The following is a 20,004-nucleotide window of genomic DNA, read 5'->3' on the forward strand; positions in this document are numbered from 1 at the left end:
ATCTGTGGTTTCAGGCATCCACTGGGGGTCTTGGAATGTATCCCCTATAGATAAGTGTGGGGGGGAACTACTGTATATATATTTCATTGCATTGCATTTATTGTATTGTATAAAGTTGTATATGGTTTTAGAGACCAGAAGTATATAGCATAAATTTACAACAGATGTCAGCTTGTTTTCAATGCTTTAGCCCAGAAAACCCACAAGGAAAAGCAGAATCTACTTTTAAAAGTTTCATTTATTTCCCACATGTTTAGGTTTAACATATCCAATATGTGATTTGAAATAATGGCACATTACGATTAAATATATCAAATGAAATAAGAGAAATCCTATATAAACATCTGTGGCTAAAATTAAATTGAATACTCAAATAACTCAAAAGACCTGAAATATCTTATAGGTTTTTGCAAAATTAATCTGCAATCAGCATGGTCTGTAAAGCGTTGCTGTACTGAAGTTTCTGGACACCAAAGCCACCCTAGAAATGTCTCAGGAGAAGGCCCTGGGCATCACTGAGTCAAACACTGAGAACCAACTCCTATAATACATGACTGCTGACACTTGCTTTTATACTCTCTGTTGAGACTTTTAAATGTAAAGCAGCTTTTTCAGCAGCCATGCCCAAGAATCTTCAGGCACTTAACTTCAAAATCGAGTAGGTGGAGTCAATTTGGATAAACTCTTTATCCTGGGAGCTCCAGTCTCAGGTTAAAAATACATTTTCTTTCCGTGTAGGGTGAAGAACCTTCTGGTCTGTGTTGGCTGCTCTCAGGTAGAATGAATACATAGGGTCAAGCAACACCGAATGAAGTACAACTAATATTAGAAAGTAAACTACTGCACCTTTCTTCTTCCCCCTCCCACTCATAAATGTGCCTGCATCCATTTCCTAAATTTACCACTCCTCCATTAAGTGGTAGAGTATAATCCTCCTCTCCTTAAATCTGGAGAAGGCTTGAGAATTGGTTTGTGGCCAGGAGAATACATCAGAAGGGACACTGTTTGACTTCTGAGACCAGGTAATAAAAGAAGACCTGATTCATGCTTTACACACTGGGTTATCAGCCTTCAGAGTTCTGAGCTGCCATGAAAGAAGCAATTAATTCTGTTATGGTGTGAGAAAGTCTAACCCACATGGAGAAGACACATGCTAGTGTTCCAGCCAAGAGCTCCAGCTGTAGTCCTAGTTGACAACCAGTATCACTATCAAACACAAGTAAAGATGCCTCCAGATGATTCCAGTCCCTAGTCTTTGAATCTCACCACCTGAGGTTTCAGACATCATGGGGCAGAGGAAAGCCAACCTTACTGTGCCCTGTCTGAGTTCCTGACCCAAAGACATTGTAATAAAATGGTTACTTTTCATTGCTAAGTTTTAGGGCAGTTTGCATCAGAGCAATAGTAACTGGACTACTTCTCCTTTGAATCTAGCTGGCTTCTTGCTTGCTTTAGTCAGGAGAATGAAGACAAAGTGACAGTGTCCTGGTTCTGAACTGGCAAGAGAACTTGCCCATTTCCACTTAGGTATTGTGGCTCAGTGTCACGAGGAGAACATGCCTGGACTAGGCTGGTGGAGGATGAGAGACACGTGGAATATACTTAAGTAATCCCAGCTGAAGCCAGCCTACATCAGCCAAATTCCAGACGTAAAGCAAAGCCACCTAGCTAACCACGCCAGGGAAATACAAATTGCGTATTATCGAATGCCACTAAGGTTTTATGGTTGTTTGTTAACCAGCAATATTGTGGCAGGAGATAATCAATACCCCACTAAAAATCCAGAGCAAATAATACACCCTTCCTTCATCTCATATTCCTCTTTATGAACTGCCTTATACTCGTACTTTTCTTCACAGCAGCTTCTCAAATTCGTTACCTACTGCCTCTATTTCCACTTCCTTATCTCCTAGTATCACCTCACCCTTAATAATTCTGACTCCTGTCCTAACCACTATACTGAAACTGCTCTTGTCAACATCAGTTACTATCATAATGCCAAATGTAATGCATTTGTTGCTTTATCATCTTCCTGGACCCTTCTGCAGCATTTAACATATTAGACCATATTCCATTTCCAAACCTTTTTTTTGTTTTAGCCTCTGAGATACCTCCAGGTTTTCCTCCTACTTCGTTAGCTGTTCCCTTTTATCTCTTTTTTCTGGTTTGTTCTTTCATTCGTTCATTTAAAAAATATATTGAGAACCTACTGTGTGTCAAGTATTTGCAGGGTTGGGGTGGGAGATATTTTGTGATCACAGCAGTGAAACGGGGCAGTGAAACACAGCAGTGAAACAAAATTCTTTATAGGGCTTATGTTCTAGTGAGAAGAGAGAGAAACAAGCAAATAACAAGTAAATATATACCAGACAGTGATAAATTCTATGGAGAAAAAACAGAGGAAGGAGGATAGACAGTGATAGGGACAGGATTGGTGTTGCTATTTTAAATAAGGCAGTCAGTGAGGTCCTCACTTAAATGGATGACATTTGCATGGATACCAGGAGAATGTGAGGGAGTGAGTCATATAGAATTCTGAGGGTGAAGTGTCCCAGAAACACAGGGAACAGCAACTGCAAAGGTTCTGATTCAAGAGTATGGTTAGCATGTCCCTCGGCCTCTTTTTTTTCCTACCCTCTTACTGTACTCATTTTCAAATCCGTTGCTTAGCACAAAATATTTATTTTGAGGTATGAGAATAATGGGAAAACTAAGTAATGGGGATCCGACTCTCATCTAGATCTTCTGGGAAGTTGGAAGCATCACCCTCTTCTGCAGGTCGATGCTTCTCCAACTTAGCAATTAATTCTTTCGCTGGATTGAAGACACCGTTGGTCTGCTGGTCACAGACATAGCAGCGAGGGGTGGTGCGGAAATGCTGCAGTGCACAGCTCTCGCAGAAATAATGCCTGCACTTGGTGACAACTGGATTCTGGAAGGTCTGGCAACAAATGAAACACTTGAATGGTATCTCCTCCTCATCGCTTGCCACTTCATAGTTTTCATCCTCATAGACACCATAGCGACCCTCATCAAGCTCACGTTCGATCTGCCACCCATGCTTGTAATCTGAACGGTCATGGAGGAACTTGCAGCTGTCTCCAAAGCCACAAAAGCCAGTCTCCTTGTAGTCCTTACAAATGTCAGGCTGGTAATCCCAGCGCACAGTGGCACGAAGATGCTCGGGAGCTCGGATGGGGCCCTTCCTCACCATCCCGGAGGAAGCATTGCCCATAGACGTATCCTTGGGCTTCATGTATTTCTTATAATTATTGATCCCCCGATAGATCTTGTCATCTTCCTTGCCCCTTAGCTTTTCCTGGATCTTCTGGCTGCGCTCAAAGATGGCTTGTGCGTCACGCTCCTTCTCTGTGTCTAGCTCGTAGACTGCAGTCGCCCCCATATCCTCTGGTCCCACAGGCTTTGCTGAGCGGGTGGACTTGTACACCATGCCAAGGCTCTGGAGCTCGGTCTCCTCCTCCTTGCTGCTCAACAGAGCAGCCACCCTCTGTTTACCACCACCATGGGTCTTCTGTATCATCGGATTGTGGATCACCCGCTTGTTTTCTGGGCGAACCACTGTGCTGCCTTCGTCACTGCTGCTGCTGCTGCTGCCGTCTCCAGACTCCCGGTTGCAGACGGGGCGCTTTCTGTAGCCTGCAGCCCCTTTTTGTCTACCAGGCTTTTTGAAGAGGAAGGTACACACCTGGTCTGTCGTCTTTCCCGGAGAAAGCTGCTCTGCCATTTTAGAGTCCCAAGCTCCAGAACGGCTGTGGTGTGCTCTGTATTGAAGTTTTAATAAAAAAATAAAAATAGAAATAAGAACAATAAAATGATCCTTCACAAGCATATATCTCAATTTGGTACAGTTCTTTAGGGTATGAGGAAAGGAATGCCTTTCAAATCTCATCTTGGGTCATCTGATCAAGTCTTCTGGAGCGTGGTCTCTGGCCCTGACACAGAGGCTATGTACTGCCTGGGTTTTAAATGCTGATTCTTCAGAGTTCAGTCCCTCTTCTCTCTATACTCAGGCCTTGAGTTAGCTCATCCATTTTCATAGCTTTTAATGCCATACGTGTGCTGACAATGCTTAAGTTGACATCTTTAGTCAATACCTTACTTCTGAGCTTCAGATTTAAATATCCAACTGCACCCTTGATATCTCCACGTGGGCATCTCTAACTTACCATGTCCAAAGAGAAGTCTTTATTGCACCAGCAGACCCCAACCCAACCTCTTCTCCCCAGTATTTTCCATCTTTGGAAATAACTATCTACTCAATTTCTCAAGCCATAAGCCTTGATTCCTCCTTGATCCTCCTTGATTCCTCCATTTTACTCATATCCCAACTTCAACCTTTCATCTTTTAGACTTTACCCCAAAACATTTCTCATATCCATCAACCTTTTTCTTTCTTTCTTTTTTTTAAAGTTTATTTCTTTTTGAGAGACAGAGACAGAGCACGAGTGGGGGGAGGTACAGAGAGAGAGACACACACAGAATCCAATGCAGGTTCCAGGCTCTGAGCTGTCAGCACAGAGCCCAACGCGGGGCTCAAACCCACAAACCATGAGATCATGACCTGAGCCAAAATCCAACGCTTAACCAAGTGAGCCACCCAGGTGCCCCAGCATCCACCTTTTTCTATATCCACTCCTCTCAAGCTGTGCCAAGGCATCAGCATTGTGTGCCACATTCATGATATTCATGGCCAGTAGCAGCTACATAATGTAAGAAAGCAGAGGTTGATCTACGCTGTACCATCACACAAACTCATTTAACCAAAATCAATTTAAGATAAAGTAAACAACCTAAAACATGGATGAAATGCTGGCAAGTTTGACTTTTTCAACTAGTAGTTCTATATTTCGTTTATAGAACTGTATTTTTTCTGTGGTACTGAATATATTCCTATATGAGTTTCAAAAAAAAAGAAGCAAATTTTAGGTTGAGGCAATATTTAGAAGAGTGGAAACATCTCAGTGCTTTTTCCAAAGTCACTTTCATGTGTACGATTTTATGATTTTTATGTGTTCTGAGTGACAATTCTGGCCCATTCTTACTCTAGACCAGTTTATTAAATTATCAGATTCCTGGTTTTTACAGTGTGAATAGAGATTTTTTATGAACACGAATAACTATTATTTTAATAATAACTCACTGTGCTAAAATTTGGCATTTAAATTTATAAATAAGATCACAGCTGCTGACCTCTTTCAGCAAGGAAAAGAACAAAAGGAGTTAGCATCTCATTCTGAGAGTCCACCTAAATCAATTAGGATGTTAAATCCATGCATAAAATAATGTTTAATAAAAGTGCTTTAAAGGGAAAATTGTCTCATTTTAAATTGAATGAATACAAAAGATGACACGAAGTTCCCGGATTACTGCTATGAGGCTCTAAGACACCAGACTCAGGCATTGCTAATAGTTCAACAGTAATTGGAATATTAATAGGATGTGTCATTCTGATTATATAGAATATGCATCAGAGTATTTTACCTGCCTCTTCTGGATTGATTGGAGAGTGGCAGAGAATAATCTGATTGTCGCTTCTCTCAGTTTAAGAGCCCCATTTCAGAATGCTTACTCGCAGACTCTATTTGAGGACACGTTAAAAATAAAACCAATGCATTTATAACCTAATTAGCTGGTCTCCATTGATTCATGTTCCAGATATTCAGTGTGCATAGCATTACTGTTTTCACGAACTACCTGTAAATATATGCTGGGTGGCACACTGGGCTAATGCACTAGTCTCTCCTTAGGGAACTGAACTAGCAGCTAATGTAGTCATCACTGAAGTACTATGTTTGGCAGTTTTCTACTAGTCAGTACACGTTAATAAGACTTCAAAGTTTTATTTATCACTTAATCTCAGCCAGGTCCTGGGCTCTGTACGTAACATTAGATTAGAAATGGTTCTTGTGTAATGAGTCTACTGTCTAAAAGTAAAGGAGCCTTGACCTTTGAACAGCTGGCTGTCTCCGCTCAAGGGTATAAGCAAGAGGTCAGGGGTTCACTGCAATCGTGTCATTTGAGTGTAACCCCTTCAGGGATGTGGACCCAGGCACAGGTTCTCATTGTGCCCGGCTTCGGAAACCACAAGTGCCCTTTCAAGTTTGTCTGCTGCGAATTTATCCACAAAGTTTCATATAAAAAGAAAAAAGAAGTCAGACCAGATGATCATTTCAGCATTCTCCTGACTTAAAAAAATATCGGAGTCCAGGTTGTATGTTCAGGAACGGTCATACCTCTCTAATTACATCAAGCAAACTGGTGAACTTTGCTCTCAAAACACGCAAACGTTCCTTAAACCGTGGAGAAATGGCAAAGCTCAACTCTGGGGCGCCGATGCAAACAGAGGCTTAAGGATGTTAGTAGCTTTCAGGCTTGAAGCTCTGGCTCTCTGGGCTTACATAGGATGTCATTGATTTACTCCTTCCACAGAGGTGAAGAGAGAGGACCAGGGGAGATAGGTTTAATTAATCTTAAATATCTCTGCAATTTAAGAATTGTAGGCCTGGAACAGTTCCTGTACTAACATGATTAGCAAATATTGACTTTTGAATACAATAATAATGTGTCATCTGAAACCCTTGATAAGTAACTTAAGTACTTCCTTAGCTTGCATCTTATTAAATTAGATGAGGTATGGTTGAGGCACATTACACAAAGACATTGAAATGAAAAATCAGACCTAAGGGTTTTAACATTGATTTTAAGAGAGCTAAAAGTCACAAAGAAAACATATATGCTTCAGTTCTGCAACCTATGAATGTAAGCTGTCTATTTTCTCTAGATGGATTTTTTTAAAGTATGTAGTAATTTTCATGGTGCAACTATAGTAAACATTTACAATTTGTGACCTTTCTGACAGCTGTAATCAATCATCAGATTATGTATGATGACCATATAATTTTAGTTTTATGGAAGGTTAACTTACACAGATTATGAGCTTTTGATGTTAAAATATGGAAGAAAGAGCCATGTCATACTAGTGTGCCTGTGAATATGGTAAGGCTAATCTACCCAACCCCCTTCATAAGGTTTAACTTAAAAATATGTACAACAAGTCAGCTAAGGAAAGAGTTTTAAGATGTAATACTAGTCAGCTGCAACCTGACAAATCTTACTGTATTGATTAGTTTTCAAAGGCTGTATGGCATGTGTACTCTACTTAACAATAGAATGGGAATGAGGGGAGAAAAGCCTCCAAATGTCATCAAAGCAAATGGTCTGTGAATGTTGCTTCAAAGCTCGTCATTAGTTGCCAGGGTATTTGGCCACAAAGCTTGTAAAGAGGTTTCTCCGGAGGGGTAGGTATGACAAAGTGCACTTCTGGGCAAGAAGACTTAGGCACTCAAGTAGCAGCACACATTAATTCTTGCTTGATTAATTCGAGGATTAACATTCTTTCTGAAATTTTGCCTGCTTTTTATCCTTTTCTTTTTTGAAACCAAGGATAGACCCCAGGCCTTTTCTGTCCTCTAATGAAACTGCAAATTGACTTGTGTTCAAATGGTGCTGGAGTAAAATGAACAATTAAAAATGTATTGGTAACAATGAGATGTATCAGCCAATCTCTTTAAGGATTAATTAGTGGCAGGAACAATCTTTCTTATACAACATACCAAGAAGAATAGAGCAGTGGTGGGTGAACAAGAAGATGTCAAAGGTTTTTAACGTGTGCATACAAACACATGTATGCACATATCCACACACACACATATGTAGTACAAGAATATAGGTACGTGTATGTCAGCATCTGTACAGGTTTAGACCGAAAAAATTAACTGCAGCTTCCTTGGAGATATTTATTCCACCTTAGTTAGGATGATTCGACTGTTGCTGATTAGTGATCCATTAGTTAGCTTGAAGGCAGCCAACAGATTTTACTGATCGTAATTTATCATTAAAGCAGAGAAATGCTTTAGGTATTTAAATAATGTATGCAGATAAATTCACTCTTATTTTTTTAATTATCCACCTGTACCAACCTTGTAAGAATCTTTGCCCCCTATCAAAAGTTTGCTCTCTGAGGAAAATTTCATAGTTAGCCTAAAAGGAAAAGCCCTTCTCCCTGGTTGCATCTATCGATTCTGCATTTCAACCCACTCCCTCTCAAAATGCTTGGTATGTTTCAGGTTATGTCTGCAGTTCTTAAAAAAACTTGAAATTATCTCTACATTTGCCACTGCAGACTGAAGGCTTATCTTGCAAAATATGATACCTCTGTCATTTCTTTAGCAAAGATTTCAGATACAGTAGGGATAAATTGTAGTCCCCAGAGCCCACTGTAAAACTTCAGGGAAAAATGGACATAGTTCCCTTCTTTAAGACCTGTTTAAATAGATGATACTCTAGAAAATGTCATTTTTGTTAGGCTGCCCTAAAGTCAGATCTACTCAATGCCACCAATGTGCCGAGTCAGCATAAAAGGGCATTTAGCACTAAGGCATTTGGTAAATACTGCTTTATTGTGCTTCATCCTCCCTACAGGGCATTCTGAAAAGATGAATAATAAGTGTGAACAGGAAGAACAAGTTTCCAGTCCTGTCAAATTAATTAGACTGGTGTAGAATGAAGTGAGGTTTGCCGTTAGGTAAGTTGAAAACATGTAAAGAAAATCATCCAAGCAATCTGAAAGGATTTTAAGAGAGCAAAACATCCTCATGAATTTTTGTATACTTGCATGAGAGATATTATATATATGTGGATAACTGTGTTGCGCATAAAAGTATATAGTAACTGAACAGAAAATGGTCTATGTGTTTATGCAATACATACAACATATCCCAAAACATACATGGCCAGCCACAATTTAAAAGGAAAGCCATAATTCAAACAATATCTATTAAGGCCGGGGGGGGGGGGGGGGGGAGAACAGACCTGACCCTTTTACTTACAGGAGTAAACCCTGGTTCCATACTAAGAACTGTATCAGGTGAGCTTATTAAGAGATTCATGAGTGCACAGGGAGCAATGCAATTTGGTTGTTGTTTCACCAGGTTCCAGCTGGGTGCTTTTAGCCTCAGACCTTACGTAGGCAAAGATACAGGAAAGGGAGAGTTACAATGTGCAGCAAGGTGCTCTTCTGAATGCAGGGCCTTCAGTTGGTAGTTTGGGCTAATTTTAAATGACCTTTTGAGATACGTTTCCATGTATTTCACTCTATTCTGGAAAATTGATTTTGGTAATTGAAGTAATCAATTTGTGTATCTATAGAGCATTGACTGCTTTGTACCACCGCCACAAAGCAGGCCGGCCAAGGTTCCATGATGCAAATTGATGTTTTTATATCGAGTTCCAAAGGGGCTGGCTGCAGCCACCCTATTTGTCCTACTCAGGAGAAGTAGTTTCTCCCCACAATCATGGGACCAATGCCCACTGCATTAGTTTAAACCTTCCTACACCACAGTATTTCCTGAATCACATAAAGGTTGGTAAACGATTTTCTTTTTGCAAAGGACGTGAGGTCCTGAAACTTTTCATGTATCTAGCCTTTCTTCCTCACCCTTCTCCTCCCCCCCGCCCCTTTTACCTTTCCAGTCTCCATGCACCTCACCCTCTTTAACTCCACTTTCCTGACCTTTTACTAGTTCCCTTTCTCTACTACCTAGCATCAGTCAATGTTGATATGCCACACTCAGGCCCTCTTCTGTCAAAACGAAGAGAATCTACAATTGTCATTTTTTCTTCTGTGCTGCTCACTCTATCTCGCTGCACCTTTGGTAGAATTCTACAGCTAATTCCAACTCTTCCATACCATCAAGTGATTTTCCCAATTGACGCTCCCATTTCATTTGAGTTTTTTCATAAACAGGGTAGAGGAAGGCAGAACTTCTCTGCATCTGAGTCTGAATGCTGGGTTTGATTTTACATGTAACTGACAAAAACATCGCCTGCAAAGCGATGACTGGAAGACATGAGAATACTTGTTTCGGCAGGTGACACCAGGACAACTTCCTTTTGGGTGTCAAAAGTGTGTTTTAGCTACCTTTTCTTTTTCAGGCAGACTCAACTGTCCTTCCACAACAGAAGCAGGACATGTCATCTCCCAAATGAAAGAAATTCATGCCCATGATGAGTAACATTCCAATTAAAATTCATCACTAACAGCAGGCTTTTTATCTTTCTTGGACAACGTGAATCATTTTTGGTGCTGGGAAATGTGCTTCATAAACCTCCATTGTCGTAGAATGTCTACTTCCACGAGAACTTGTTTTATATTAGTAAATAAAACATCATCTGACATTTTTGTCACTTCTTATGTCTGGGTGCTGACGAAAATAATGGGAATGCTCGGAGGTTATGGGACATTGTTTATCAAGGAATGTAGGTGACGCCACAAAGTATAAGTAACGCTATACAGCTGGATGATTGATCCCTGCTGCATATTTTAAAGCTCCTTTCATTGCTTATCGAAACCTTTTAGGTAATGCACTCCTCTCAGATATCATTTTATGTTTGAAAAGCTTTATAATTCATAATGAAAAGTTGCTTAGTTACCCCAAGTGAATCCATAGCTTCAATTATTCTCTGTGCAAATGGTTGGACTCCATTTTGACCAATGTTTATGGTGTTTGGCAATTTTTCAGTAGCTACTTTGCTCTGATATGATTAATTTCTTGCATAATACTCTGCTTTGCATGTGTGGAGCTGAAATAATCTTAGTAGGCAGAAAGGAAATGAAAGACCTTGTGTGTTTCAGTTTTGGAAACATTTGAAACATAACATCATAATGTTAAGAGTGCCAAAAACAATACCAGTTAGGCTGGATAAAGACAACCACAAGAGACACAAATGTACTGATGAGACCCAGCCCTGGGACAGACAGCCCTTGCCTCGTTCTGTGGCCAGCTTGCTCTGCCTCGAGACATTGAGGAAGGGGAGAAGACAGAGCCCCAGAATTTACCAAACTGGATTCAACTGCCAGAAAAAATACTGGCATCTTCTCATTAGTATCATTTCCTAAAGTTATCGTGGGCCTCTTTCTTTGACAAAATCACATAAAACACAGCCTCTTACTCATTAAGTGGCTACACGTGAGGTTGCTGCCCCTTGTGCAGAAAGGTGGGGGACACGCATAACTGTTGAATAAATGAATGAGTTCATTCATTCAGGAGCATTATGTGTGGTGACTACCTGACCTTCTGGCTTTGGGAAAATGTTTACTGTCCCCTGTCTTTAGATGATTTCTGTTGCTCTGATACTCTGGAGTGCCTGCATTTTCCAAGTTTCAAACACTGTCTCTTTTCTTCAACCCCTTTCTGATCAATGGTGTAAGTTGTGAAATGACGCCTACAATAGAAAGCCTGGAAGACCAGCAGAAAGAACACTGGTCTTGAAGTCACACCAACCCAGGTTAAAATGTGGTGAATTGCTGGCTTGGAAGCCTCACATGGCCTCAGTCTGCCTCCATGAAAAACAGGAATAATGATATAGTCTCTGTTCTAGGCATACTCATTTCTTTAATGCTCTAGTGGTACTTCTTGTAGTACATGCCAGGTACTACTCCAAGCATTCAATGCACCAATGAGGTAGCTTCTATTACTACCCCCATTTTACAGAGGAAGCAGCTGAAGCACGGAAGTGTTAAGCAATCTACTAAGGATCACAGAGTTAGTACGTGGCAGAGCCAGGATCTACAGCCTACCTACAGAATCCGTGCTCTCAACCACCATACAAAGCTGCCATCTGTAATGGTAGCTGCCATTACTGTTATTATTAGCATTACTGCTGCCATCATCACTTTCATTACTGCTACAACCAGAGGCACCTGGAAGGCCTGGTATCGGTGGAGGTAAGTGGCCCAACCTTTCACTTTTATCTCAAAGCCTGTGGACACTGTCCGAACTGAGCAGCCCAAAGCTGATGCCACTGCACAGCATCCTCAGCTCTGTTAAGAAATACGTGTGCATATGGCTCAAGGGCTCAAGGACGCTGTAAGTCATCGAATTTTCATTTCAAACACACAGGTATTCTTGATATGCTAACATATTTACTTCAGATTTTCACCATTCGATATATTCGTAGGGCAGCTTTTATTATAAAATTAATTTGCAGAGCAAAGCCATCTTTTTATTAGAAGATAGCTCCTTTAGTAGCCCTTCGTTACACAAACAGCAGTAACAAATTTTCTCTTCTTTTTACAATGGAAATCGGCTGAGCCTCCCTCAAAGAGTATAGCAACTTTTCCCCTGCTGAGAAGTGAGAAAATAACGTCAAATTTCTACCATGATAAAACAAAATAAGACAGAGAGACCCTGGCTTTGTCAGATTTGCTTTCCCCAACAGAAGTCCCTGAAATCAGTGGGAATCGGGGATTCCACAGAACGTGGAAGTAAGTGTATAGCTCTGCCAGATGAACAGGGGATGGGGAGAAAGGCCGAGGCAGTCTCAGATCAGAAAGTCTGTTGCTGGACCTAGAAAAACAAAGACTTACGCTTCCAATCACAGCTGATTTTGACCTAATTCTTGTGAAACAACATAAAACCACACAGAACCTATCTTCATTTTTTTTTTAAGTTTATTTATTTGAGAGAAACAGAGAGCACACAAGAGTGTGAGCGGGAATGGGGCAGAGAGAGAGGGGGGGAGAGAAAGAATCCCAAGCAGGCTCCACGCCGTCAGCACAGAGCCCAACATGGGGCTCAGTCCCATGGATTGTGAGATCATGACCTGAGCTAAAATCAAGAGTTGGATGCAAAACTGACTGAGCCACCCAGGTGCCCCATTTTCTAAACACTGATCAGCAAGAATAATTTACTTCAAATTTCTGTTTGTAACCAAAGTTCATCCCTTACCAAGAGCTAGAAAAATGGGTAAATCAGTTAAAAATGGGAAATATTCCCAAAAGGTGTATGTAGAGCTTTCTCTCTCTCTCTCTTTTTTCCTATTCATGGTATTTATAGATGAAATGTCCATAATATCTATAATCCTTCAAGAGTGGTGGCATGCTTTTATACTCCAACCTGGAAATACGTGGAAGTAAAGGCATCATGCAAACTCTGCATAGGAGTACACCCTTTCATGGACCTACAATCGAGACCAAACAAAAAGTCTGGCAAATTTCACGAAATTCTTCCAACACAAGGCATACTTATGTTTGAATCCCAATGAAAAGAACTGGAATGTAGTCATATAATCAAAAATTTAATACCTAGTTCTAACAGCACTGAATTACATGAGATGAGTAGGTAGCATTTGGTTACCAGAGAATAAGAAAAATTTTCAGAAAGAAAGGTAGGGACAAGATTACCAAAAGTTGAAATCTTCAAAGAAGTCTCTGCCATGTATATTTAGGCATCACAGATGACTTTCCACATCTAAAATGCTGGTCACTTCCCCAGTTACAAGAAAATGCTATGTGTACATCTTAATAATTCAGTTCACTAGAGTTTTTCTGTTTCTCCTTCCTCTACTTCTAAAACAAGATATTTTTAAAAGCCTAATGTTGTAAGCATGGGAAAAGAATAAGGCATATGTATTGATAATCTGAGATAGATGATATTGTTTTAAAAAACTGGTATGTCAAAAGCATATGCTATGCCTCATGGCCAAGATGGAAATGTCAGGGGTTTAATTGGCAGCTGTGAATAGCAGCACCTGCAAACAGCTCAGGGCTTGTTCCTGTGGTCTGGCAACATTCTTACTTTATGCTTTAAATAAAGGCTTACTCACTGGGACAGAAGTAACTGACAATGGATGATTGATGATTGCCCATCACCCAATGGCTGACATCTACCTTTCACCAGGTCCGTTTACGAGTGCACATCCAGATTTCATTAACAGGGGCACGACATCCAGGGGCTGGCCTGCTACAGATGGCTACTCAGTAACCTAGTTCCGAATGCCTATAATAGTCTGACTTCTTTTTAACCTGGGAAAATAGAGCACTGGGGATTCAGAATTCTTTAGGAAAATAATTTTTTCTTTTTTTTTTTTTTGGAAGATAATTTTCAAAATTCCTTTTTTCCTGCTTGTTGTTTTTTGTGAGAGTTTGGTTTCATGTTCAATATCAGGTTGCCTTTTACATTTCTCTGATTTTTATTGCAAATGGGCTTTGCATTTGAAAGATTTGATATGAGGAAGAGGCGTATTAAAGGAGTTTACTTCTACTTATTAATTCATAACACTCTCATGTCCAGGGGGCTATTTAAGCTTTGAGTACAATAATGTTTACTATTTTAATTAGGAGGAGCAAAGACAGTGCAAAGAAATAAATCCATAGTGCAAACAAATGGCTAGCATCCTTTTCCACACCTGGACATCCATCAGTCCACAGCAGGCCTCTAGGCATAGCCAAAAACACACAAGCAATGTTGGAAAGAGCACTGGTATAGCAAACCTTTCAAAATATAGTGCTAAATTAAAGCTACCTTGCAACTGTTCAATAAAACCCAGAGTATCTCCAGGCTGGTATGTTCTAGGATGAGGCTAACATTTAGCTTTAATTTTTTTCTGCGTTTCTTCTCCCTAACTCCGCCTCTCCCCAGCTACAAACCTGCACTACACATCTGCCTTGACTAATTTTTTTTCTCCAACTAAGTTGTGAACTTTTCTGAGGCACTTTTAAATCTTTTCAGCTTTTAGTGACTGGGCCATGGGTTATTTCATGATCTACCTTTTGGACACTGACAGTTCCCACATGCAGTTTTAGGAAAGTGATGAGTCATTTTAATTAATGGTAAGTAACTGGGTCTTCCCCTAGAACTGTGCTCAGGGACTAGTATCTGTTCAGCGACAAATGAATACATTTCTACAAAGAGCTGTATCACAGGCTTTTCATTAGCCAAACTTGAATAAAACAGACAATTTGTTTGTAGCCCTTTCTGAATCTCACCATGTTCTCCTGAGGGAAGTAGGACAGGCATCAGCATGGTCATTTCACAGCCGGAGAACTGACTGAGAGAAACGAGGCAACTGGTCCCACACTGCACACCTTTAGTTATAGCACAGGAGCCTGTCTGAGTATCTGTAACACACACTTTGCACTCACTGGGCCGTTTGGCTGGTAAGGATCATGGGCTGTATGCCACATGTCACCTGCTTATTGTGGTCCTTGACTAACGTGAAACCACAGCCAGATAATGGCTGTTCTATTAAATGTCCTAATTCAACCAAACCCATTTTGTGAGTACCAGTGGATAAGGATAGAGTCCCAAGCATGTGCAAAAGGCTACAGTGGTTGCCAGTCAGTACACAGTACATTATTGCAAAATAAGGGAGGTTTGCCTTGCCTGTGAAATTGCTACTTTTGAATATGCATCCATCTAGTTGGCTTTCCAAATTACTTTTTTTTTTTTTTTGCTATAAAATCTGCTGTCTCTCTTTTTGTTTAATTGCATTCAGTTTTACAGTCTCTCCCAGGAAGAGCAGCTAATTATAATATATTTCAACAGAGAGAGAGAGAGAGAGGCAGGTGTTAGCTAAGATAGAAGTCCTAGTTTTAGCCTTGACAGTTCATGCAGTTTAGCTGGATCTTGGTGTAAAGTCAGCAGACCAGGCAAGTGCAATTTCATTGTTTTAGGTTTTCCTGGGTTGGTAGGGGATCACAGGACTACAGATTTAAACTCTGAGGTTATGAAATGACAAAAATGATTGATAATAATGACTGATGGGGTTGAGTTTTGGTCTTGTACACAAGAAAACCTGCTTCATCTGTAAATCCAAGTGAACCAGACATGGAAAGTGGCTAAGACCACTTGGACAAGCTGTCAAACATCTTGGGATTGAAGTGTCTATACATTTGCTAGCTATGTAATCTTGGGCAAGTCATTTAACCTCTCTGCTTTTGTTTCTTTATCTGAAAATTGGGGTAATAACAATTTCAACCTGTAGGTTGTTGGGAGGAATAAATGATGTAACCATGTAAAATACAACACTGTGCCCAGGGCACAGCTAGATACACTCATTATTTTCAGAGAATAATTGCACTGCAAAAGGCTAAGATCCCTGGGACAAGAGCAGACAGAGAAAGGGCAGAAATTAGAAAAATATCCAGTAGAAAATTCTCCCCTAACAAATGCTAGCATTTCAGAATATATCCGAAACAAATGCTTGCTTTTGAGATAAGTGCGTTCCTCCTATATTAAGATCATTTTAGTTTCCATGAACATGGCATTGACAGTCAAAATACACAATAATTTGTTAAAATAATCTTCAAATTATTCTGATGTATTTGTGTACATCTCTATACGTGTATGTGTATCTTTCTTGTAGGTTTGGAGTTAGTAGGGGGCCATATTACATAGGCCACATAACCGAATGATTTACTGCATTTCCCCTATTCTAACTGGTTGTTTTGGCCAGGGCCAGCTCTGGCTCAACTCTGTTGACTGTAATTTCTGGGCTGTTCTCATAGGGCCTCCTAGGGAGTTACCAGTTTTTTTTCCAGGCATCTGCTAAGTGCAGTCATGGATTATAGACGTTGCCACTTCCCTATCCCCGGAATACAGAAGATGCAGGCAGAATCCGAATACTAGTTGACAAAATTGCCACTGCTAGTGATGAGTAATTGAAAACAATTTTAAGACTACCCTTAATACCTGCATCTGTGCATACCACCCTTCCTTAAATGCTGCATTGGGCTTCTTTGCTAAGGATCAAAAGTCATCATGGCTCATTCCCTTCTCTGACTCTCCAAATTCAACCTACCAACCCCCCTTTTTAATAGTTGTCATTTCTATTTTCTCCTGTCTCTACTTTTCTAGTTAAGCCCTACATCCTCTTTTGTTTGGACTATATAATGGCCTCCCAAATAGCCTTACTCATCCTTATTTCTCTCCCTTCAAATTCATAATCCAGCCTCCAAAGTAGCACTGGAGATATCTTTCTTAAAGCCCAAACCTCAGTCATTGTTCATTAGTGCCACAGACTAGAAGCCAACTTTCTTAGTACTGCAAAAAAGACTCTCCGTGATTTAGGCCCTGAAAGCATGGTCAGCCTCACCCCCGACGCCTTCCGACTCATGTTCTGTAACAATGAACTGCTTGCAATGGTCTCTCTCTCAATCTCTCTTTCACTGGTTTCACTCTTCCATGTTCTTCTAAATATTATTCCTGGTATATAAGCCATCTTCCTCTTGTGTCCTTAGCACACTACTATTTACATTTTATTTTATTTTTATTATTTAAAAAATGCAATTTATTGTCAAGTTAGCTGACACACAGTGTATACAGTGTGCTCTTGGCTTTGGGCGTAGATTACCATGATTCATCACTTACATACAACACCCAGCGCTCATCCCAACAAGTGCCCTCCTCAATACCCACCACCCATTTTTCCCTCCTCTCCGCCCCCTCCATCAATCCTCAGTTTGTTCTCTTATGGTTTGTCTCCCTCTCTGTTTGTAACTACTTTTTCCCTTCCCTTCCCCCATAGTCTTCTCCTAAGTTTCTCAAATTCCACATATGAGAGAAAACATATATGTCTTTCTCTGACTTATTTCACTTAGCATAATACCCTTCAATTCCATCCACATTGTTGCAAATGGCAAGATTTCATTCTTTTCCATTGCCAAGTAGTGTTCCATTGTGCGTATGTATATGTATGTATGTACATATGTACATATACATATACATACACCACATCTTCTTTATCCATTCATTAGTCACAGCTGTTATCATCAAGGCAGGACACACACACCAATGGAATAGAATAGAGAACCCAGAATTGGACCCATAAATGTATGGCCAACTAATCTTTGACAAAGCAAGAAAGAGTATCCAATGGAAAAAAGAGTCTCTTTGGCAAATGGTGCTGAGAGAACTAGATAGCAACATGCAGAAGAATGAAACTAGACCCCTTTCTTACACCATACACAAAAATAAACTCAAAATGGATGAAAGACCTAAATGTAAGACAGGAAACCATCAAAATCCTAGAGGAACCACCTCTTTGACCTCAGCTGCAGCAACTTCTTACTCAACACATCTCCAAAGGCAAGGGAAATAAAAGCAAAAATGAATACTGGGAGCTCATCAAGATAAAAAGCTTTTGTACAGCAAAGGAAACAATCAACTATTTACATTTTATGATCCTGCTTAGGTTTACCTTTTCATTGACTTCTCCAGAAAAAAAAAAATCAGTTACTCCCTTCTCTAGGCTATTTTTGTATAGACACAAATGAGATTTTATATGTATTACACTGTAAGATATTTCTTTGTTCTCTATTTCCCCTACTAGACAGTACATCTTTGAAAGTGGGGTCATTTCATTCATCTTTGAGTCTCTATTCATTGCCAGGGCCTTTAGGTACAAGATGTGTTGTAAATAGAGTTCACATGGTTTTATATTTACTCAAGGATTCATCTAAACAACTGTATATGATAAATAAAATTGTATGAAAATAAAATCCAGCTTGGGCAAATGAAATACCTATTAAGATTCATGCCTTGGATGGAATTTTTCCTCTGATGCCTTTGACAACACAACCCAAGCAATACTTGCTTACCATCCCCACAAATTCTGTAACTCATCAAGTTTTAATTAAATAGCTGGAATCTTGGCCAATTAATTGGTGTTCATATTTTCAAATTTTGAAAAATAATGTTGACGATGACAAAGAAATATAAGCTTGGAGATTTTCAGTCTTAAGTGGCTCAGTCCCAAAGGCTGGTCCTTGTCCTTTAGCAACATTGGGTATTATGTGCATTGTGCAAAAGTAACTTTTCCTCTTAGAGAGAGGGAGAGCATTCAAAACAATAAGGAGACAATATCTAAAATAATTAAGGAACAAACTTTGAGGACGGGAGAACAAATGTCACTGCCTCTTGGGATGGGTGTTGTTCTTACTGCTGACCTGTGCCCTTCCCGCCCAACTCCCTTGAGGCTTTTAGAGCAGAAAAATCCCTCACAATTTTCATTAAGAACCATTATATCAAAGGGACTATCATTCAGCCTACAAGAGACTGTTCTGAGGTGGAATGTTTTTCAACTTAGAGCAAATGTTCCTTCAGTCATTTTCTTTTTTTTAAGGGAGAGTTATTTTGAATGCATGTAAAATGCAAATAGAATGACTATGGATATTTACAGAGCTCACACCTACTAAGTCCAAAGCAGCTTTGATTTAAAAACTGAAAATTGGCAAGCGGTCAATCAACACTGGCCTTCAATTGCTTTTAGTGTCTTGACAAAATAAAAATGCTATTTTAATGCAGAGATGGCTCCCTTTGAAAAGTGGCTGTGGAACATGCACAGTAACTATAAAGATGTTTTCCTCTGAATACATTATCCACATGATCAGCTACATACACACTTTGGTACTGCATGCCTATGACTGACATGAGGCATTTTAATTTTAAAAATGTTTTCCAAAGTGCCTAAACACATGTTTATGCATTATAGTTACTGCATGGTATTAGACGGAAAACACACAAACTTTAAAAAAAAAATGTTACTCTGTGCATGGCCATACAATGGAATATAACGGAAACCAGGAAAAGAGAAGACTGTGTCATTTCACAGGCAAGGCCAAAAAAAGGGGGGAAAAACACCCACCCAAAAACCTTTGACAATTCAGTCATGCTAAAACTAGGAGACAATACTGACATAAGAAAACACACTCGACATTAAGGCAGCAGAGCCCTTCTTAATCACAGCAGGTCTAGACAGCTCCCACAGCTGTGTCTGCTCTCTCACAGAGTGATGTGTGGCCCTAGCTGGAGGGTGGCGTGAGCTCAGAAGGGAATGTCAGCACAGGGTCTTAATTAATTTCCTTCTGCCGGGGTGTGTATGCCACAGTGTGGTTTTGCATTTGCTGGGAGGCAGCTTACTGGGAGGGCCTTAGGTGCACAACACCTCAACTCACCAAACCGCAGGGCAGAGCTCTCACCCTAGTGAGAGCACACACAGTCCCTTCCTGGCAGAGTCATCCAAGGTTCTGCCTCCCCTTTGGGCCAGATTTCAGCCTCATGACCGGCATCCCTTCCTGGCCCAGCAGGGGCTTCCCTGCTTGGCCAGGACTGCTTCTGTGGTGTGCTTTGATGCAACCCAAGA

The 20,004-nt window shown here is 40.3% G+C and overlaps 1 protein-coding gene across 4 annotated transcripts in view; it reads right to left on the minus strand.

The window, feature by feature from the left end:
• Positions 1-218: 218 nt before the first annotated feature.
• Positions 219-20,004, minus strand: part of LOC123580880 (E3 ubiquitin-protein ligase RNF113A-like) — a 52,870-nt gene continuing 33,084 nt past the window's right edge. For all 4 annotated transcript variants that reach the window (XM_045446282.1, XM_045446279.1, XM_045446281.1 and 1 more), the window contains one exon: positions 219-3,782. In XM_045446282.1, the coding sequence (XP_045302238.1) occupies positions 2,711-3,745 (1,035 nt within the window). In that variant the 5' untranslated portion in view covers positions 3,746-3,782 and the 3' untranslated portion in view covers positions 219-2,710. The remainder of the gene's footprint in view (positions 3,783-20,004) is intronic.

The sequence above is a fragment of the Leopardus geoffroyi genome, chromosome A3 (genome assembly GCF_018350155.1).
Source record: "Leopardus geoffroyi isolate Oge1 chromosome A3, O.geoffroyi_Oge1_pat1.0, whole genome shotgun sequence".
In the NCBI taxonomy this organism is placed as follows: Eukaryota; Metazoa; Chordata; class Mammalia; order Carnivora; family Felidae; genus Leopardus; species Leopardus geoffroyi.